We start from the raw sequence: 23767 nt of genomic DNA on the forward strand, positions 1-23767 counted from the left end.
AAAGAACCTGGGCAAGCAGGAGCGCTTCCCTAGAAGCAAGCGAGCTCTTAAGACGGTCCAACAGCTACAGCTGCTTTCACCCCCGGCCTTTGTTGGTAAGCCTGTCTCAGATCCCTAGCCCCTGCAGGTGATTTATCTTCTCTGTGGAGCTCAAGCAGACTGGTGCCGTTAATCTGCCCAGACAGCAGGGCAGACACCATGTTGACCATATGCACCGGAACCTAGTTGTAGCTGCAGGTTTGTCTTTGGATTTTCCATTTTCATAGATCTTCTGCACGTTTCACCTGTTTCCTTGCAACCAAGTATCAACGTTGGAGATATGAGATGTACCTCTTTAGCTGGGGCACTGAGAACTAAACCAGGGATTTATCAGGCAAAGCAAGCCACTCTACCCCTCTGTTATACTCTCAGCTCAGAATACAGTTCGTTTTTTAAAATGAGCTGTGCTCTCAAAGAAAATTAATGTCAGGTTAGTACATAATTTTTCAGATCAGTAACAAATGTATGATTTGAACAGTCCGAGCCACCTGTGTCTAACTAATACATTTAGAGTTTTTGTATCTGTGTCCTTAAAATCATTTAATAACACTAACATCTTATACACAGTAGTTCAAATAATTACAATGTAAGATAAAAGGCAAATTTCTAGAATCATACAGAGAAACTGATTGCAACAGGAGAGCAAAGCTCGTAAGTTAAGAGCCAGCTTCAGACTGACCCTCCAGCACAGGGTTAACAGTCTCATGCTGACGGATGGGTGAGTGAGGATTCGGGGAGGAAAGCTTTAGTGGAGAGTCCTAAGGCCAGCTCCCATCACTCTCCGTCCTGGCTGGCGACTGAGCTCGCCTATGGATGCCACCCAAATGCAAGATTAAGAACATACAAACTGAGGAGAAATGAAAGAACTCCATAACATTAGAGTTCTTCTTGAATGTAGTTTGGTCCACTATCATTTTATTTAGATTTCTAACAGACTCCAAGAGGAAAATCAATCAGACATACATAATGAAGATGAATTGCTAAGTTCACACCTAGTAAAAATTTAAAAATTCAACTTCTTGAAGGTCTACTTTGTATTCATCATTATATCATTTAAGTGAAAATGTCAAAATGTGGAAATAAAAAATGACTGGGCATTTCAGCCTGGCACACAACATCTGCTATGAAAGGTGAAACTCTTACCTCGAATGCTAGAGCTGAAGAGTGAGTGTCCTATAGACAAAGAACAGCGAACTCTGGAGGACCCGTGACCCGACACCTCACTGCTTAGATTGAGACACAGAGACACCATTCATTCAGCCGGCATGTTTACAGACGACGACGCCCCTTTGGTGACTTACCTGTGGGACCACACTCTGTATGTAGGTGGGTGGATGCTGCTGCTTTTGCTGGGCAGCACTTTCTATTGCTACTTTAGCTACAGTGCTTGGATCCGCTCCTGCTGGTACCGCAACCATGGTTGCGCTGCAGCCAGCATTGTTGGGGTCACTGATTGTAACAATTCTAACCCCTACTTTATTTGGAATTCCCGGGACAGCGTCCCTGTCATTCTCCTCTGCCGGCCTCTTTACAGTTTTGCACTCGGCTGTGCCGTTTGTAGACCGAACATCAGATGATAGAGCAGAAGGGGTCACTCTAGATCCTGAGTGGGGAACTGCTATGACTTGATGCCCCTGTATGACAGGGGCTGTAGAATGTGGTGAGACAACTACACTTGGGCGTTGCTGAGGCACATCTGAATTCAAACTTGAAGCTAGAGGTCCGTTAGGCAAGTCAGTACCACTGAACGGCTGTGTCGCCACACTGGAAGCTTCTTGCATACTGCTTGTGGTCGGTGACCCACCCAGAGTTAACACAGGTCCATTAGAAACTCTTTCTAGTTGGTCACCTTTGGCAGTATCTTGCTGAGTGGCATCCGAAGTCCCTTGCGGTTCTACTGGAGATATCTCACCGTTTCCTACATGATTAGAAGTTTTGTGATTTGGAATGTTTTTGCTTAAATGAGAACCATCTCCTTTATCAAAATCACAGATTCCATTAACGAGGGTTTTTTTCAGATCACTTTTGACATCCTGCATGTCCACTGGTTCTGCATTCTGTTTTCCAGATGCTCCATTCTCACCTAATTCCAGCGACGGCCCATTGCTGATTAGTGAGCACTGGCTGGTCTCGCTCTGAAGTTTCCCTGAGTTTGAAGGAGGTAGGCTTGAGTCACTGTACTTTCTCCCATTTAAAAGACTTCCCGCCTGGATCTCACTCTCACTTGTATCCCCATTGCTGGTGTTAGTGGTTCCTCGTCGGCAGGAAGGATTCTCCATGACCTCAATTTTCCGTTCATGAACATGTAGACCTGTTGCTTCCTTTGCTTCCTCCTCCTTTTGGCAAATTATCTTATCGCCTTTGAATGGGGGGGTAGCAGTGGTACACGCTGATTGTCCGGCTGGAAGCGTCTGCACCTGAAGTCCAGCTCCTGCCTGAGCTCCGCTCATGCTAATACCAGCTGGAGCAATGAGCTGAGCTGCATTTCCCTGACTCACAGTCGCAGTTGCAAAACTGGTATTTGGCACAACTGTTATAGTTACCTGGTTGCCAGAAGTCCCTTGAAAAATGGTTGCTGGGCTGTTTGAGATCAGTGGACCTGGCAATATTTGTAAGTTCGAAATGGGCACAGTTTGCACTCCCCCGGTGGGTGGCATTGCACTTTGGACCAACTGAACATTTTGCTGCCCAACCAATAGCTGCTGAGCTGGAGTTTGCCCCTGCACTCCAAAACCAGCTGCTTGGTTATTGGCCACCTGATAGACCACCTGAGGGCTAGGAGCTCTTGCATTGTTAGGGGGAGGGATCTGTGGGGCTGGGAGGATAAGCTTCCCCCCTGGGGTTGAAGGACCCCGCTTTGGAAGCAGCAGCTGTTTGATCAGACTGGACTCGTTGGAAGCAGGCTGACCAACCCCTGTACTTGTCTGCTGAGGCTGAACCTGCACCTGCACTTGCTGTGGCTGTTGAACTTGTACCTGTACCTGCTGGGCTGGTGGTGCTGGTGAATGCTGCTGCTGTTGCTGCCTCTTCACAGACAGCATCTGACTGACAGTAGGAGGTGGTCCCTGTGACTGAAGGGTGGAAGGTGATGACATGGCAGTTGGGACTTGGTTATTAGTAGGTGGGACAGGTGATGGTGAAGAAGATGGAGTTATGTTTGCTTGTCCAGTTAGCTGAACTGTCTGAGCAGCTGGGAGAGCTGCCGGGTTAGCAAGAACGATTTGGTGGATGGCTGGTGCGTAGGTCTGCCCTTGTTGAGCTGGCTGGCTCACAATCACTACACTTTGCTGGGTTGGCGGCTGTGGCTGTTGAAGAGGCTGCTGTCCCACTGCCGATGACACTTGCTGAGAGGGCAGCGGCTTGGGTGCAATGTTCTGGAATCCTACCCGGGAGGGCTGCGGGCTTGGAACACCAGCTATGGTAACCACCTGCCCCGCAGCTACCTGGAAATTGTGGACCGGAGTTGCCGAGACGATGCTAGATGCGGAAGTTGTTGCGTACTGCGGGGGTGCGATGATGACCGTGTCCTGGGGCTGGCTACCAGCTGCTGTCTGTGGAGACGAAGTGTGCATAGGCTGTGCTGATGTGGTGATTAACTGCTGACCCTGTGAAACTGTGGACGTACATGCTGGTATGTTCTGTACTCGTCCAAATATATGACTCTGTGGTACAGTCTGCTGGATTACTGTGACAGGAGTGCCTGAAGAGATCTGTCCTGGCACCATTGTGTGTAGTGGAGATGGCTGTGGCATCACAGAAGGATGGTGAAGCAATGTCTGAGAATTTACAACTGTAACAGGCTGCGGCCCTGTGCTGTGATTCTGAACCACAGAACTCTGTGCAGGTCCTCCTCCAACTGCGATACTCACAGGAACTGCTGTTTGGGGCACAGAGTTCTGGATGACTGTTGCCTTAACGACTTCACAAGGAATTGGAGCTTTATTCTGAATGACAGTCACTGGAGAGTTTTGTTGCTGGTGGGTATGAACTGAAGGATTTGGTGGAATTCTAGAAACAGTCTGTGCCACAGTATGAACGCCTTGTACTGGAAAAGACATTTGTGTTGCAGTCAAATTTGAAGACTGATTGGTGACAGGAGTCCTCTGAAAATGATTTCCTACAGCTTGTGATCCGTGAGGGATTCCTGTACATATGGGAAAAGGAAAGTTCCAAGTAAAATGGTTGCAAGACACCAGATGTTTTATCTTATTTAATACAAGGGGACAGTGTAAGGAAATTAATGCCAAGAAAGAAGAGACATACAAGTACTAAGACAGCCATGAGAAACACTGTAGAAAGGACAGAGCCAGGTTATCACTTAATAGACATAATATAAGTTACATTCTGGTTATACATTGGCAAGATTTAAAACATTTAAAAACTTGGGTATGTGGTCATATGCCTGCAATTCCGGCTTTCAGAAGGATCCCAAGTTTGAAGCCACCTGGGTGGTACAGCTGAGACTTGCCTCTGAGTAAAGTAAGCGACTATTAAAATGTAAAATGAGTACCTGCAGGTGAAGGGGTTGGAGACACATCAGCGACAGCATCAACACGGACAACAGGCGTGGACAGCGGCTGCTGCTGATAGTACATCTGAATGGGGAGCGGGAGTGCCCTCCGTTTCACTCCTATGACATGGATATGTGCCTGCCCACTGTTACTGGAATCTTCCACTCTCTTCACTGTGTGATTTGGAAAAACTGTTCTGTAAAATAACACATACTCAATTATGAAAACCAGCACAGGAACACCAGCCGACTCCCAGCACTGCTCAGAGCACTGCTGCTGCTTATGCATAGACCACTGTGCTTCGCCATGTCACCTTCTGTAAAAGTGAAATGCAAAACAGAAGACTAATTCTCTAATGAAAAAGACATTATTTACTACTAATATTGAGTTTTAAGAATTCCATATATAACCAGTTTAAAAGCATTTATGAATTTATCAGAGTATCAAAAAGTTTTATCTTTGGCCAGATACTTACTAATTATGCATTGGTATTCAAGACTTAAAAAAGAACATCTTCAACATGCCAAAGTAGACAGGAAGAAAAGGATTTGATTTCTTACTTTTATTTCTTTGACAAACTTCATCAAGTGTCCACACAGTGACTTATAAATAGCTTTTAACCCCAGCCTCCACTGCACTAATGCCATTCCGTGGGAGGGAATGGTCAAGGAGTAGAGGTGCAGCTATCTGCAGCCTTGTGGTGTTTTCTCTAGTGTGCAAGAGCAGCCAGCATACTGAGTTAGACTTGGAAGAGCTATTTAACACAAGTTACCTAAGACACTTGTAAAACCCAGTTGATGTGAGGATACCACCACGAGCTAATTTACTGCAAGTTGAGAGATACTCTGAATACATTTCTGCCCGAGAGACTGAACAATCTGGATTTACTTCAAAATGAGCATTTAGCCTAAAAGAGAGAGAAAAATAAAGTCATTATACACCACAGAAAACCCTATGTTTAGCTATATTAAAAGATAATGTGTTATACTAATAATTACTTCAACTAATCAAGTTTTAGTACCTCATATGTCAGTACTAAAAATACACAGTAAGTTTTAGACAAAGTCAAAAACCAAACAAAGAAAAATTTTGGCTTTAAACAGAAAATATTCAACAAAAAAAAAAATCCTGGTTTTACTTTCTCAACACAAGTTCAATTCAGTCTTAACAAATTTAACAGACTTTGCAAGCTGACAAATATTAATTTCTATAAAGCAAAAGATAATTTTTTAAACAAATGTTATTCCAGAGGCATTAAACGGCATAATTTAATGACATCCAGTTAGGCTGTTTTAATTTAGAAAACTTTGATGAATTCTTTTCTTTCAAATCATGACTAAACGACACAACTCAGATCTACTTTTACTGAAGCCTTAGGGTGACTGCTCAATCTGGTTCTTTTCTGTTGCTTTAAAGCCTTAATAGAAACAAGCCACTTACCACTGACAAGCGAACTTCTCACTGTCTATTTCCACGATTCCTGGAGGGGGAGCAGCGTGCTGTGCTACAACTGCTCTGGAAGCTGAAGAAGAAGGCACATTAGCCAGAGCACTGAGGAAACATAGTAACGGTGTGCTACATTCATGGGCACTGAACCACTTCTTACTTATAAAGAATGCCTTCTACAAAGGTATGGGAGCACATGAGAACACAGTAAGGAGAGAAAGAAGGCAAAGTGACCATGCTCTATACCAGGCGCTATGTTTTAGAGTCTTCTTATTTTGCTTAGTCTCATAATAATTCAATAACAATAAAATGGATAATTTAGCTACTAACAATATAAGCTATCTGTCCCATCTTTAGATTGACTGAATACTTTTAACATAGTTATTATTATTTATTATTTTCCCCAATTCTTTAGTGGGTAAGGACGGGTAAAAAGAGCAAGCTATACACTGGTTAAAATGGAAGCTGATCTGCAGCAAGCAGCAGATCTCCATGAGAGCGCCTAGGTGCTAGTGTGCTTGCCTAACTAACTTAGGTGCTAGGCCTTACATTCAACCCCACCTCTGCAACCTATAAATCCACAAGTGGATAAACAAACAGGCTAAGGTCAGCTCAGTTACACAACGCACTGGAAGTAAGACATTCATTTTTAAGCTTAAAGGTGAATAGTAATTCTACAGATTTTCTATAAGATGGAACAAAAAGCAGGATGATTATCAACACGAGGCTATAACCTTGGCCTTGTGAAAAGAACCTGTCTTTTTTTTTTTTCTCTTTTTTTTTTTTTTTTTTTTTGGTTTTTCGAGACAGGGTTTCTCTGTATAGCCCGGGCTGTCCTGGAACTCACTCTGTAGACCAGGCTGGCCTCGAACTCAGAAATCCGCCTGCCTCTGCCTCCCGAGTGCTGGGATTAAAGGCGTGCGCCACCACCGCCCGGCATACTTTTTTTTTTTTTTTTTTTTTAAGAACCTGTCTTAAAACTAATAAATAATAAAAATTAGCTTTACAGGGTTGACACGTTCAAGGCCTGTGCTTCAGCCCTACCACCAAAGCAGAATTCTCTACCCCAGCTTTATTGGTTTGGTTTTAAGGCAGACATTCTCATGTATTAAAGGAAGTAAATCTGTACCGAGAAGATTTTCTCAAGAATGATACACATGGAAGAAACACACAATACAAAGCACTTTTTAAGTATCAGAAGCAGTGCACTGGAATACAGTGATGCTCAATACAGAATACCACTTCAGATCTCAGCCCAGTGGTTGTGACCAATAGCATCAGCATCTCAGGAGCTTGTTCTAAATGGAAGTTCTCAGGCCCCACCCGAGTAGAAATTCAGAATACGGATCTCAGAAATCTGTGCTATTAAGTATGGCATCAGATGTCTCTGCCTCATTCCCAAGTCTCTGAACCACTCACTATGTTAAGTAGCAAGGATGATTTATAACAATACCTTGTAAATACCTTTTCTGAAATAAAACCTACCATAAAATGAGGCAACAAGTCAAGTATTTTATGATTCTTTGATTTTAACCAAAAGGAAAGAAGAGAACAGCAGGGAGCTCTAGCTGCCAGATGAGCCACAGAGACAAACCCACTGCCTAGCAGCTACAGTGCCAACACAGGCAGCCCTCGCCAGTCTACATCACAAACCAAACCAAGTCTCTGAGTTGGAAAAGGACTGTGGGTGAGGAGAGGGGTTGAAGGATGGAAGGGAGAGAAAAGGGGAGGAGGAAATAATGGCAATACACTGTAGATAGAGAAAATTGTCATCTGTTAAAAAGAGTTGGGATAGGATCAATACTGGTTCCATCCTAGCAATAAACAGCATGTGATCACATGTAGGAGGAGCTTTGAGTAATCAGCTCTTAATAATTCTGCATCACTAGGTCTGTCAGATGATCCTGGGCCAGAAGGCTGAAGATCAGATGCTCCAATGTTTTGTAGTATAGGGCCTGTCCAGGTGTTCAGCAATCTCTATAAATTGGCTAAGCTTTAGAAGCTATGCTTTGTGCTTCCCATAATTTCAGTTAATTCAGTCATTCTGGATTTCTGATGGGGTTGAAGACTTACTGTCTCATAGCCAATCCCAGGCTATTTACTTTGAGAGAACAGACTTGAGAGGATGGTTTTCAGCTGACATTCATTCTAAAGCCAGGATATAAGCCACGTTTAGAACTAAGTCTTTTACTTAGGGGAGACGACAGAGGTTCTGGTCAGTCAACAAAATGATGGACTGGGTATTAGGTCTATTGTGTACCTTACTGATACAAATTGGTATAGTTATGCTCTAATTGTATTTTGAGAGAAAGGTTTTTTTTTTTTAAAGGTTAATCAAAGGCTTTATATAACAATATGCCCATACAAAAAGAGTTGTTTCCCAATTAGCTAACCTAAATAAAAGCTGTTGCCCGTGACTGCTCTCCATTGCTCCTATAGCTCTCCCTAACTCCTCCTCTTCCTTTCCTTATCTATACAGAATAACTAATTGAATGCTCTTCAGCTCAAAACGAGTTTTTTGGGTGTTTAGAGACCTATATCTACCTCTGTTAATAAAACACCACCTAAGTGAAAATGCCAGGGATTAATACTCTACTGGATTCATTAGGCAAATGAAAACCAAAGCCTAAGCTGGGCAGTGGTGGCGCACGCCTTTAATCCCAGGACTTGGGAGGCAGAGGCAGGTGGATGTCTGAGTTCGAGGCCAGCCTGGTCTACAGAGTGAGTTCCAGGACAGCCAGGGCTACACAGAGAAACCCTGTCTCGAAAAACCAAACCAAACCAAAAGAAAAAAAAAAGAAAACCGAAGCCTAGATCAGGGCTCTAGATCTAGGTCTCTGCTGAGGTTAAAGGAAACGCTAAGATGAAAGGTCGTTCATAAGGTCATTCAAGCGACTCGAATATACTGGGACTGCCCGTGGACTTAGCAGCTCTGCTACTCTTTGTTAGACAGCACCTCTCCATACACTCACTTAAGCCTCAGTCTCTCTCCCTTGAGGATAAAAAGACACTCTCTTAGCCCATCTAAGTGGCAATATTATCTGTTTCTTTTGATAAACTGTTATACACTGACTAAAGCTTTCTCAAAGAAACATATAAGGGGCCTGTTTACTTAGAGACTAGACCTCACTAAGTAGCCCAGGCTAGCCTTGATTCAAGAGCTTCCTGCCTCTACCTCCCTAGTGCTGGGAGTCAAAACACCCCATACCTCACTTGCTGTTTAATAATTACTCCCCATGGATACCTAAGTGAAAATCCCAGGGATTAATACTCAACTGGATTCATTAGGCAAATGAAAACCAAAACCTAGATCAGGGGCTAGGTCCATCTGCTGAGGTTAAAGGAAACACTAAGATGAAAGGCTCCTGGACATTGAACACTTCCTATTGCTGCCTTTTACGGTACATCTGTTCAGTTCTGGGAATGCACACAGAGTGCGACACTGCCAGACACGTATGGAGAACACAGTGAACAATGGACTATGTAACATGTATTATGTACTTCACATAGACAGAATAGAGTTTTAATACTCTGTGTTCGAACGGAGAGATAGAGACACAACTGAATGTGAGGAGTACCAAGTCTTCAGCACTAAGACCATCATGATGTCTGGGAAGATGATTTAATGAACAGATGATAACAACAACAAAAATGAGGTCCTTCCCCCCTACCATCACCCCCACTTGGAAGGAGAGTCTTACTATGTTTTGGCTGTTCTGAAACTTACTTGGTGAAATAGCCAGACTGTCCTTGAACTCATAGAGGGGATCTACTTGCCACCATGTCTGGCCCTATGAGGGTTTTTTTGTTTTGTTTTGTTTTGCTTTTGTTTTTTGTTTTTTTTTTTTGGGGTGGGGGGAGAGGGGCTGGGAGTTACGAGGGAGGGTAAGAATAGAACAAAGAACAAGAACAAGAAATTGAAAGTACTAGAACAAGAATGAAAAAGGTTGCTATCCAGAGCAGATTAAGGAGTCGGCAGCTCTCTGACAAAGAGCAGGCATGCCGAGTTTGTAAGCAAAGAACTAAGAAAAACAGAGGAGAGCCACTCTGCACGCCTCCACGTCAACTGTACAGATGACTGTCTCCAGTCAGAGAACGGGAAAAAGGAGAAACTACCTCAGAGAAATGAACAGATGGCAGGGAGATGGAGTTGTTGAGACAAACGAAGAGAGAGGATTGATCAAAAAAAAAAAAAAAGGAAAGAAAGCTGAATGTGCTAAAATAAAAAGCGATGACTAAAATAAACCAGAAGAAAAAAAGTCTACGAGAGAAGGCTAGTTATTAGGTCTGCTTATAATTAAATATATGCAAATTAAAGAGAACTGAGCCATGGAATGCCAAGAATACTACCCACACACATGCATACATGCTTCTGTGTATGCTCATGTGCACATGTGTCTATCACTGAGCTCTGTCGGATCCCATGGCCTCAGAACTGACATTTAAAAATAGTGGGGGAGGAGGGCTAGAAAGACAGGTCAGCATGAGTTGCTCTTCTGGAGGACTCAGGTTCACTTCTCAGAAACCACATGGTGGCTTACAAATATACGAAGCTCCAGTAAAAAGGGCACTCTTTTAGCTTCTGCAATCACATGGTACATAAACATATATGCATGCAAAACACTCATACACATAAAATACCCCATTTCTCAGAATATTATGGGTACCAAGTACATATACCCTGACCACACAAGAGAACTAGAAGCTAATGCACAATTAACCTGCTCAGGTAGGTACAGGTCTCGCACTACGTCAGAGTAAGCACTGACTACCTGTACATCCCTCGGGTTTCTTTAATTGTACTGAAGTTGATTCCTCCACTTCATCTAATCCTCCCTCTGTGCTCCCCTCGATCTTGCTGTATTTACAATGTAGCCTAGCTATGAAACCAGAAGTACAAGCCTTCTTTACCAAATCTTCTGTAAAACAGTACTTCTTGTCCTGCACATCTGAACTGACCCTGAGTTAAGTCTTATCAATCCTTTTTTTTTTTTTTTTTGGTTTTTCGAGACAGGGTTTCTCTGTGTAGTCCTGGCTGTCTTGGAACTCACTCTGTAGACCAGGCTGGCCTCGAACTCAGAAATCCGTCTGCCTCTGCCTCCCAAGTGCTGGGATTAAAGGCGTGTGCCACCACTGCCCGGCAGTCTTACCCATCCTTAGGAATACAGGAAAAGAACGAGTGAAAACACTGACCTGGACCAGATGCTACGTGGGTCTGGGTCTGGACCTGCTCTGTAGCTTGTGGCCTAATTTCAGATAAAACTTGGTGACTGGAGCTTGGATGTTCAACAAGCTTCACTGCAGCTAGTGCGTCAGGGCCAAACATCTGAATGTCCATAGAAACCAGACACACTAGCATGTCTGAAAGGAAACAAGAGGTGTTAGTATTACAGTATTTAGAGTATTACACAGCAATGCCTGGCTGTGAATCATGGTACATCAGGATTATCTGGGAAGTAGAGACTAGATGTCTCTGTTTTCAAATGTTTCCAAAACAACTCTGGTATGTATTCAGATTTGGGGATTATTGATATGAAAAGTGACCTTTTAATTTCCCAATAACAAAATTTCATGCTAAATCTTTATTACCTTTGACTGTAGTGTTTATACATAAGAAAGGCATCACTTTAGCTTCTGAATAAAATGCTAACATGACATGCTTCAGTGAGTGTATCTAAACTAGAAAGGCTATAGGGGTGACTTTTAAGGCTGTGTCACAGTAAGAATGTGTACAGCCAGAAGGTAGCATCTCAGAGGGCTTCAGTCACTTAAGACGTGATCCTGACCATTTGAGAAGAAAAAGTTCCATGAGTCAAGCACAGTAGTGCTGCCAACCTAGATCTGAAATATACCAAGAAATATGGAGAGGAACATGGACTGTGGACAGCTACAAAATCATGTGTATTACACAACAGATGTTTCTTATCTTTAAGGAGAATACATAATTGTATGTCTGAAGGAATAATGAGTCTTTGACACCACACAAGAAAACCAAAGTTTTCACATAGTATAAAATCAGTTTTCCTCACTAACACTTGGGCAGACCGTGTGGCTCAGTTGGTATAGTGTGCTTATTTGGCATGCACAAGGCCCTGGGTTTGATCCCCAGCACTGAATCCAACAGGTAGGCACTCCCACCTGTGATCCCAGTATTCAGGAGATAGTGAGGGTTGGGGAGACTATCTTTGGATATATAGTGAATTTAAGGCCAGACCAGGTTACATAAGACCCTGTCACAAAAAAGAAATTAAAATTGAAACAAACAAACAAACAAACTCGTAGAAAACGCTGCCTCTGTCTTACCTATACTCTTTTCTACTTTTGCAATCTTGGTGCAGGCGACATCACCCATCTCAGTGAGCATGTACAGCACCTCTAATGTTGAGGTTACGAGCAGCACATCGGGCAAAGTGAGGTGACAAATGATCTCTCTGTATGAATCCTGATCCACATATTCACAAATCAAAACACCATTATCCTCTGCTTTGCAAAGATTTCCCAAAATTTCCATGCCTGCAAAAACATACACATTTTTGTGCTTGAAATAAATGATAGTTGGTTCACACGCAATAACAAAGTATTCGAGTTCTTACCCCTCATCTTTAAAAACCTATCCCTTGACATCAGGCATTTTGTAACAGTGTGAAACATCAGATGAGTGGTTTTGAAATCGACAGGGTCCAGTAAAAGCTGGAAGGAAGGAAGGAAGAAGACTGTCACTGCTTTGTGCTCTGCCAAGCCCTGCACTTCACACTTCATAGAAATGAACAAGACAACGTTGTGTTATTGGGAACAGCTACCACTAAACTTGAACTATCATTTCAAATTGTTTTTCCATAAAAAATATGCTTCTGCCTCACCTTTCAGCTACAAATATATCTAACCATTTAAAATCTGGCAAATACAGGCAGATATAGGATGCAACACTTTAAAATCATAGTAGACAATTTTAAAGTCAATGTGCATAAAAAGAAAAGCCATATTAAAGATCTGTCACGTGCTTACCTCAGCTGCAATATTTCCTAACGTGTCAAGGCCTAATTGCCTTAATGAAATAAAATGACTATGTGCAGAGAGTAAGAGGAAACGAAGACAGGTGCGATTAGCTGCCAAGAGCTTAACATTGCTCTCCTCAAAGGAAAGGTTTCGTAAAATCACTGCAATCTGAAGAACCCGCTGTCCTTCGATGTCATTAATGCCCAGCTTTCGAGGTGGATGAAATAAAGATTCCCAAATCCATTCTCCTGGTGTATCTTCTACAACAAAAAATACACATTTCCCTTAACTTGCTATTTTGTTATTCCTGTCCCTTTAAGGGAGTGCACTAAAGTGGTTTGCGCTGACTTACCATGAGCCTTGTTTCTGTCAGAAATGAGGTCTCGAACTTCATTGTCATCAACAATGTCTTTCCAAAACTGTAATGAGACATAACTTAAATGTCGATGAATAAGACAAATATTATATTACTTTGATAATCATATATTATATAAAAGTATATTTCTATGCTCTCTGTCTCAGTTCCTGAGAATATTGTTACAATCTACGGATTTAAGGCTTTGACATAATCACTCACTATTCACATGGCTTAACATAAAATTTTTATAGACCAAAAGTTCTTAATCTGGGTCCAAAGAACCTTGTAAGGTATTGTGGGAATTTGGATGGGGAGAAAAATGACATCTTTATATTAATTAAATTAAGTAGAGTCAAGAATTTCTTTAGCAGTCTCATCACCAGTAGGTAGGCAGGCAGGCAGGCAGGCAGGCAGATAGGTAGGTAGGTAGGCAGCCAGGCAGGTAGACAAGCAGGCAGGTAGGCAGGCAGGTAGACAGGCAGGCAGGCAGGCAGGTAGGTAGGTAGGTAGGCAGGTAGGTAGGTAGGCAGGAAGGTAGGTAGGTAGGTAGGCAGGCAGGAAGGCAGGTAGGTAGGTAGGCAGTCAGGCAGGCAGACAAGCAGGCAGGTAGACAGGCAGGCAGGCAGGTAGGTAGGTAGGTAGGTAGGTAGGTAGGTAGGTAGGCAGGTAGGCAGTTAGGCAGGTAGGCAGTTAGGTAGGTAGGCAGGCAGGTAGGTAGGCAGGCAGGTAGGTAGGCAGGCAGGTAGGCAGGTAGGTAGGCAGGTAGGCAGGTAGGCAGGTAGGCAGGTAGGCAGGTAGGAAGGTAGGCAGGTAGGCAGGTAGGAAGGTAGGAAGGTAGGCAGGTAGGCAGGTAGGCAGGTAGGCAGGTAGGCAGGTAGGCAGGTAGGCAGGCAGGCAGGCAGGCAGGCAGGCAGGCAGGCAGGTAGGTAGGTAGGCTAGCAGGTATTACAGATCAGACCAGAGTGAGATCAGAAGCAGCTGCAATTTGTTCCCCACAGCAATCACACATATTTTCAGATTGTTTTATAACTATGGAAACTATGGTTTATGCAAACCACACATGTAAACCTTGGGAGGCGCTGATCACACCTATGAACTCTAATAACCAGTGTCTCTCTGCACAGGAGTCTCTGACACACTTGTATTGGTGGAACAGATGTTTAAGTTGCTTTCCAGCATCACCCAATTGTCTCTGAACCACAAGCAACAACCTATAAACTGCTGAAGTCTTTTTTTTAAGATTGAGAACTAAGCTTTACCCTGCTGTCTATTACAAAACTCCACTTTGTCAATGCCTGTGACTGGAACTTAAGTGTAACAGTGGGAGTGGTCATGCTTCCACTAATGAAATGAGATGTACACATCAAGATAGCTGGGTTTTAGGGACAAAAGTCTTTTGAATTTGGAGCTATTAGTATAAACAAATGTTCCAGGCTGCACTGAGCCACTGAGTGTCTATTGCACACACGCAAAGTCTTATGGCATTTGGCAAAAAAATGAAAAAACTATGTTTTTAAACAAACACAATATTCAATAGCCAGTGGGAAAAAAGGTCACAAATACAGTAAATAATAAAGATGCCAGATGTGGAAGTCAGACTGATCACAGGTAAGAGGCCCAAGAGATAGCAAAGAAATGGAAAACTAAAAGAAATTCTAGAACTGAAAAAAATATCCCTGAGTTTAAAGATTCAAGGGATGGGTTTAACAACTAATAGTCAAAATCAAAAATGGCAAGTTTGAAGTATAAAGAAACAAAGAGAGGAGCAGAAACAAGGCACATAAGAAGCAGCACTGCAGTGGGAGACAAGGAAAATCAAAACGGGCTGCCTGATTAGGGCAGAGGTTTCCTAAATAAATTAACTGCTAACCCACAGAATTAAGAAACAGGAAACTAAATAAAACTGTAGGAAGGTTACAATAAAATTTATTGAAGAAAGACAAAGAGAGAAACCATAAACAGATAGAAAAAAAGGATAGAGAATCCTAAAATGACAGCTCACTGGCAAAGAACAATGGCTGCTCTTCCAGAAGACTAAGGTTCAATTCCCAGAACCAACATGGCGGCTCACAACCATAACTTTGGCCCCACGTCTGGTGCCTTCTCCTGGCCTTCACAGGCACTGCACAAACAGGTGTGTGAGACACACACACACACACAGTGAAGACATAACATTCAAGCAAATACTCATATCCATAAAAATAAATCTTAATTAAAAGTTTAAACTTAAAAAATCTAACTACAAATAAAAAAAAAAATCAAAAGATTGTCTCATCTTGAGAAGATAAAAACTTGATAAAAATACCATCCGTAATTAAGTACACAAGAGAAAAGATTTAAAAACCAGAACAGAACATTAGTGATGTGTGACATTATTGTTTACTACATGTATAAATGTAGTCCAATAAAATTAGAAGAAAATGAAATGAGAAATGAAAATAATTGTCAAACACTTTTCAAATGTCATATTCTACCATCAAACTATAGATTCAAAGCTAAATGAGCAACAGGGAAGGCATGTAATGAAAAACACAACACACATCATAACTAGACTAAAACATTAATAACAAACAACACATCTCAAAGGTAGTTAAGAGCAGTTACACACAGAAGGACAATTAACAAGGCTGACCAACTTCTCAAGAAATGTCAACAATAAAGCATTATCTTCAAGTCCTGAGACAAGACCCCAAAGTCTACAATTTTCATGTGCACACACACACCCCTCTTAAACATGGAGTCACAATCAAAATTTTAATAAAATAAGACTTGGGAGGTCAAATGCTACTACATCATTTATTTCACAAAATGTATAGCTGAAATATGCTGATTTATGGACAAAACTTGCATTCTGTGAAGAGGAAAAATATCAAGATACAACCACAAACTATCAAAAAGAAACACTGAATTTGAGGAAGACAAAACTATGGTACAACAACATCAGGCATAGGAAAACTGCTGTGGCTAAACTAGTATCAGACAATGTCAACGTCAAGGCAACAGACAGCAGCAGCAGTGCTGGGAAATACTTCCTGCTGACACAAGTGACTTCTAGGAAAACAGAGTCATCTCAAATATGGATGTGATTAATAACACAAGCTCAAGTATATGAAGCAAAGGCTGACAGGAATGAAAATGGATATAAACATTTATATCATAGTTTGCAATTTCATTACTTCATTTTTCACCGAACAACAGTTATTAATAGATACCATGTCCAATGTAGCAACATAAAAACTCTTTCAAGGCTCACAGGAACCACTGATGAACAAAGACTGTATACTGGACCATAAAAGAAATCTTTATAAATCTGAAAGGAAGCCATTTACATGCTTTGGGGACAAAGCCTTTCACTGGCCTGAAGCTCTCCAATTAGGCTACTCAGGCTAGCTTGCGAACCCCAGGGATTCTGTCTTGGCCTACTCAGCACAGAGATTACAACAGTATACTACTATACTTCTGGCACTTTGACATGAGTTATGGAGATTAAATCAAGTCCTTTTGCAAGTAACTTACTGGTTGAGCCAAACTCCATCCCAACCTTATGTATTAGTTTAAAAATTAAATATAATCATATGTTTAAAGTCCGTATTCTATAACTTAATGACATGACAGATTATTTACTCAGATGATAAATAAGTATGCTATTATTTGTGTGTGTTTTTCTTTTTTAAAAATGTCTTATCAGGGAGTCCAACGTATTTAGGAACTTGCTCTCTGTACCCTTGGCTACTGTCAAACTCACAGCAAACCTCGTGGTTCAGTTTCTAGAGAACCTGGATTGTAGGTGTGTGCTAACTAACATCCCTGGAGGTGGTAACAACAGCTGCTGCAGCTCCCCAGCCCCCACCTTCTCTGCTTTGATAGTCTCAGTAAGAAGCCTGGCTGGAACTCACTACATAGACCAGGCTGGCCTGCAAGTCAAAACAACTCTTGCCTCTGCCTAGCTACATGAATGCCAGGGTTAAAGGTGTAAGCCACACCTAGCCTCTCAGATATTATTTGAAATAAAAAAAAAACCTAACATAAATGTAAATTTGAAAACAATTTGTCCATGTCTTTGTGTGGTTCCTGACCTGCAATTCATAACTAGACCCCTTTCCAAAAATATATTCACAGATGTATTTCCATAAATCATACCTACTCGCTCGCTGTTCAGAGTCATGTCCCATTGAAGATTATTTTTCTTTTTAAATTCTACTCATACTTTTAGAATACTCACAAAAATGAAATTTCCTAAAATTCATCCTAGGAATTTAAAACTTTAAATATCTTCTGCTATTATTACATATTGTTTACCTTAGAAATAAACTAAAAAACACAGGAATTTCATTTCTGTTCATTAGAGACCTTAAACAATTTCTTATCCAGTCACAACCTCTAAGTAGGTTGCCTGGGAGCGATTCTGCTAAAGATAAAGGTAGTGGCGTGCAGCAGCAGAGCCGGCCCAGCAGGCTCCACACTGGCCTGCAGCACAGACCCCACGAGTCAGCACCTCAGTCTGTGGATTACCTTAGCAAAGTCTCTATCCGTCTTCTCGCGCCATTCTTCTCCAAAGACAGTAGAGAACGATCCTAAAGCTAAAAGAACAGATAGCACACACGCAATTAATCAACCCTTAATCCTTAATATTACGTAGCTTTGAAAAATAATAAAACTACATTTCAGTATCATTTGATATTTGATAAAAATTGTTTCATAACGAATCACAGTACTTGATGCTAGTAGTAAATAACCATCTTTTCAACTGAGCTTCAAACATCCTGTGTCTCCTCATTAGAAACAACTCCAGCTAGAGATTATGTTACTGCTAAGAGCACACATGAAGCCTTACGTCTGATACCCTAGCAACACAAAACCAAAACTTATTTTTTGGTAGCTGAAAAGAAGGCTTAGATGACAAAACCATGTACAGTAAGTAGTCTTCCAGAGGACCCAGTTCTGGGCTCGAGTCCCCAGGCCAGGAAATCTGACTTCCTCTTATGGACTCTGTTCTTATGTTCTTATGTGGGCACACACACACACACACACACACACACACACACACACACACGCAGAGCTAAAAATAAATCTTTAAAAACATGCCCGATTTTAAAAGTTATATACATAGTTAAGGAAAAAAAATGTCCCTACAGAAGCTTCCTTTTGTAGGGAAGAAAACACAGTCAAGAGCTAAACAAGATACAGAGTGTCAGGCTGCAACACTATCCCGTCCTGACTTCAGAAGTAACCATGAGTCTAATACTTTAAGGAACGGAGCAGGACATTTGTTTTAAACAATGCTAGTGAATAATATCCCCATAAGGAAAATTCTCCACAGGATAACTACTTAAACAAACAAACAAATCAAGCAAGCAGACTGAATCACCACTGAATTCTGTGTGTGAGAGTGTGTCCACATTGTGTGGCAGTCAGAGGCCAACCTTGGGTGTCATTCCCACCTTCTACTCTGGAAAACCTCCCAGTCAGGTGTGGCAGGGGCCTCCAGGTTCTTCTGTCTCTGCCACGGGAGGACTGGATGGCGATGTACACTATCACACTCCAGCTTTAGGTGGGTACTGAAGATCCCAGCTCAGGCCCTGTGCTTGGCAAGTACTGAGCCCACTGAGCCATCTCCCAAGCCCTAAGGCCCTGGGGGTCTTGGTGCTCATTGTTGATCTTAACTTTTGGACACAGATTCATCACTATGCAGGTATTAGCTAGCCTTAAGATGAGAGAGCCACCTGCCTCTGCCTCCTCCTCAGGAGTGCACAACGCTCAGAAAAACTGTTGAGATGACAGAGTTTTGTAAACGTAACATTCTAGATTGCAGTACTACAAGGACAATATGTCTAAGGAATGTGAGATGATATACAGGACATGAGAATACTATCAAAACAAATCAAGTTACCTCTACGCTACGCATTATTACAAGTCATTATTTATACACCGGTCCATTCAATGGCCAGAGAGCAAGACTTCATTAATACTATTCTGATGTGAAAACAAACTTTCCTTACAAATCCATTCTACATTAAGTGCTCAGTTATATTTGAAGGATCAAAATACCACACAAAAACACCCAACGAATATGTGTAGAGAGAATCTCTTGTAAGCAACACCTGCCAATAAAAAAAGTCAATGGCCAATGAAGTGAGGCAAAAGATAAGAAGAGAGAGACTGGCAGGGAGAGAGAGGATTCTGGGAAAATTTGAGAGAATAAAAGGAGATGCAGGGAGAGCTTCAGGAGAGCCAGGAGGAGACGGACATAACCAGCAAGTAGGTTACGGAGAGACGCTGAGGGGGATGTGAACCAAGAGGCTGGCCGGGACTCAGGGAGAGGTAAGTAAGCATGAACAGTTTGAATGGTTAAATAAGTCATGAGTTAGTCAGGGAATGAACCAAAGCTAAAGGCCTAGGCATTTAATAATAATTAGTCTCAGGGTTGTCATTCCAGGAGGAGGACTAGAAAGGAAAAATAGTTTAATTTTTTTTTTTATAAATCTGAGATAGAAATCTAACAAATTTCTATATTCAAAGTTACAACAAAACCAGAAATAACTGTCACTGTTCCTTCCTCACACAATCAGAAGTAGTTTAGGCAGAGAAAGAAGCTAATTTTTACGTATTCTTATACTATCCTTATTTATTTTTTGTATAAAGTAAGTCTATGACAAACTCTCAACATTCTTTGCTAGATAATCCCAAATGCAACAGTTTATAAAGTTAACAACTTGATACGAATCAAATCAAAATATACTAAAATGAATTCATTTGCAAATAACTGGCTTTTAAAGGTAAAAAGGAAAACACCCTACAAATCTCTAAAATACTACAATAAATTCATACACTGTGTGCTATGAAGATTTTCCTTCTTAAAAACCATGAAAACTTTGCATTTGAAGTTTGCTCAAACTTACTGTCATCAAACACCCCAGCATTAGCAAGTAGTAAAGTGATGATTTTGGGATCTTTTTCAAGCTGCATGACATGCTTGCTTTCGTTTGACAGGAGAGTGCACACATTAATAGCGAAGTCCACTTCGTTTGGGAGTCCAGACAACAGTGAAAGCACCAGTTTATTATAATCATTTGGCGAATTAAAATCCATAGATAACCCATAACTCTGACGGAGATAATCTAATAAAAGAAAAAAACACAGAACAATAGACTGCAAGCGAATCGTGGAAGGATGATTATGGCTACTCTTTGCTAAACAGACAACAGACCTTCCCCTTCCCCTTCCCCTTCTTTTTCTTCAGCGTAGACTAGAAGCTGATTAAAACCGTCCAATTTTCTCAATTTTTCTGGCTTACTAGTTGTTAAAAAATATTTTTTAAATATTAGAATGCACTTACCTTCTTGGATTTCACCATGAAGCCATAGCAAATCACGACTTCATTGGATTTACTGATAGCAGTAAAACCCATAGCTTTTAGCATTAGAATCCTAAACACTTTTAAAACTCATATAGCTTTCTAACCACAGGCACAGCGGTCCTGCTCCTTTGCTGCAATCCCACCCCATCCCTATTGTGCTCTGCTCCTTGCTTCTGTTTTCTTATGAAATATCAGATAGGCAAAATTACACAATGTATCTTTCCCTTAACAAAATTCTTTTGAGGTCCATATTGACACCTGAATGAGCAATCCATTCCTTTCTAGACATAATTCATCATGTCCCAGATGAAGGGATTTCTACTGCTTCTAGCTCTACCTATAAATATGGCTATTATAAACATCCCTGTGTAGGACTTTTTGGGGGACACCCCCATTTTTCTTGGTTAAATATCTAGAAGTCAAAGTCCTGGGTCATATACAAATTGAATGCTTAACTTTCTAAGAAACTGCAAACACACTTTTCAAAATGGCTGCAGCATGTTGCCTCCTCTGAAGTGCACTTGAGCCCCACCCCGCTCACACCCTGGCCAGTCTTCGCATCAGTGCTAAGTACCTTGATGGACAATCATTTAGTCCACATTTTTCCCCAAAATTTCCCAGTCAGTAGGTTGTATTCTTATTGTTTCAAAGAGAATTTTTTTGCTCACAGTCCTTCAATGGATTGAGGCCCCCAGATTCTAGAATTACAGGTTTGCTACCATCTGTGGTTCCACATCAGCATCTGAATAGACAGCACTTCTACCTTAAAATACTCTAGGACACCACTAATCGTGGTGGGGCACATAAGAGAGTCACAAATGACTGAGACGCTGACTCTTTGCAACATTTAACACTGAACAATACTATGTGGCAGAGCCCAGTCAGGGGTTGGCTCGGCTGGTAAGCGCTTATGGCACAGACATGAGGAGGGCCCGATTTCAAGTCCCCAGCATCACAACAATGTAGCCATGGTGTCATGGGACTGTGCTTACAGCCCTGGGAAGGCACAGACAAGAGTATCATGGAGCTTGCTGGCCAACTAGTCTTGCCCACTATGAGCTCAGGTTCAGTCAGAAATCCTGTCTCACCAAACAAGATGGAAAGTGACTGAGAAGAATATCCAGAGCTGAACTCTGCTACACAAACACAAGAATATACAGATCATTTTGATGAATGAAATTTCTCAAATATCTAAAAAAAAAAAGCAGACAAATATTTAGGGATACGGGAACAGATTTAGACGTTTCTACATTGTAACAGTAACTGATGATGAGAAGTCAAGTCTTACCAATCATTAAGTTTTTGGGTGTCTTTACCCAAACTTCCTGGATGGAAATAAATCTGGAACTTTAACTCCTCAAGCTAATATAATCCTGGAATTTCTTAATCTGTTACTGAAGAATAGAAATCTTTCTATACATGTATTCTTACCAATAAACTTTGTTACCATACAACCAACAAATACAAAGTATCTTTAATCATATTAGGTTTGGTAAAGATTCCTGAAGAGAGTGTATGAGAAAATACAGGATATTAAGATCTAGATACAGACTAGAAAGATGACTTGAGTTTTCATTACTGGATTGCACATGATAAAGAGAACGGTTTCAATTTATAATCTAATCCCCACATTTGCCATGGCAGACCTCTTTCAAAGACAGACCGTCAGATAAAATGAGTGGTGCATACCCATAACCCCACGTACTTGGAACACCAGAGACAGGAGGCTCATTTCATTGTGTGTGTTTCAAATCAAGCTGGACAACTACTAAAATGTAGGGTCATTATCAAACTATATGCACAGGTCTTAAAGTCTTTCTTCTCCATGCCCAGAGATTATTTCAGGATAAAATCAGCAACTTATTTTTAAGAATCTTGATTTAAAGTTTACTGAAGTGTATCACTGTTAACATATTAAATTTGAGGCTACCATTTCTTTCCATTTTCAATTTAAAGAAAAGAGAGGATTCATCGGGACAGTCTTTCTATTAATGTTGGCAATGACTGTAATTGCCATCCATTTGTCTTGTTAGATTATGGAACACTTTGTCAACCATCAGTCTAACAGTGACTAGCTCTAAGACTGTAGAGTTCTATTAATTTTAATGAGTTGTCTTTTATAGGTTTTTACACATATTTAAGGTTAGGAAAGAGCTGGGTGTGCAGTCACTTAACACTTGTCTAACATGCACAAAGCCCTGTCCACATTTGTTCATCAGCAACCTTCACCCACTTATATAAACCTTTAAAATCTATGGACAATTCAAACAAAAATATTGGTATCAGTGTTGAATAATCCATGCTCAAAACAAAAACTTCTCAACATTTTCTGCTATTTAAAGTCACTGGGGAAAAGAGTCAATACTCTTGGGGAAATTCAGAAACCCGTTCTCTCAATGTATGATAAGTGATGTGTTTGTGTGCACGTGGTATACGGAGGCCTGAGGGACGTGGTAAAAACCACCCTCATCATTCTTAATCACTTAGTCACCCTAGTCGCTGAGGAAGATGTAACTATAATTTTTTTAAAAGTTACTTTTAATGATGGTTCTTAAACGCTTTAACCTCCTTTGTAGCCCACCACACACCAGAGCAAGTGGAAAAGAAAGGACACGGTGTGTGAATGTGTGTGTGTGTGGGGGGGGGGTAGGGGGAGGAGGTTGCAGGGGGAAGTGGACTTGTTTAGAAAGTTCTTTGGAGCAACTCCCATCTGTGTTGTCTGGAAATCAGCAGTTCAGTTAAAAGGTTAGCATGCAGTGGCAGCTCGATCCACTCACAAACACTTCATGGATACACCAGCAGTCCAGTTTGGTAGGGTTGGGTTAGTAAAATCAGCAGCAGTGGCAGGACCTAGCTGAGACAGCCAGGCCTCAGCCTCAGCACAAGTCAGCAGGAGGCACCATGACCAGCAGAAACTTCAGGAAAAGCTCTTGGCTGTGCCTCAGGGAAGCAAAGATCATCAAAGACACATGTGAGACCCAAGTGGTGCACAGCTAACTCTATAAGCCAGCCAAGTTCAGCCTCCTTCACGGTCTGGGGGGGTCCTTTTTATACTCCCTC

General features: G+C 41.5%; 1 protein-coding gene across 1 annotated transcript in view; it reads right to left on the bottom strand.

Moving 5' to 3' along the window:
* Arid2 (AT-rich interaction domain 2) overlaps window positions 1–23767 on the bottom strand; it is a 124693-nt gene that overhangs the window by 33571 nt on the left and 67355 nt on the right. The window contains exons 5-15 of the mRNA XM_028789329.1: window positions 20250–20468; window positions 17863–17930; window positions 13345–13411; window positions 13002–13252; window positions 12590–12686; window positions 12300–12509; window positions 11190–11357; window positions 5991–6072; window positions 5323–5457; window positions 4550–4746; window positions 1341–4183 (exon numbers count right to left, since the gene is read on the bottom strand). Of these exons, the coding sequence (XP_028645162.1) occupies window positions 1341–4183; window positions 4550–4746; window positions 5323–5457; window positions 5991–6072; window positions 11190–11357; window positions 12300–12509; window positions 12590–12686; window positions 13002–13252; window positions 13345–13411; window positions 17863–17930; window positions 20250–20468 (4337 nt within the window). The remainder of the gene's footprint in view (window positions 1–1340; window positions 4184–4549; window positions 4747–5322; window positions 5458–5990; window positions 6073–11189; window positions 11358–12299; window positions 12510–12589; window positions 12687–13001; window positions 13253–13344; window positions 13412–17862; window positions 17931–20249; window positions 20469–23767) is intronic.

The sequence above is a fragment of the Grammomys surdaster genome, unplaced genomic scaffold, assembly GCF_004785775.1.
Source record: "Grammomys surdaster isolate TR1022 unplaced genomic scaffold, NIH_TR_1.0 125818, whole genome shotgun sequence".
Lineage (NCBI taxonomy): Eukaryota > Metazoa > Chordata > Mammalia > Rodentia > Muridae > Grammomys > Grammomys surdaster.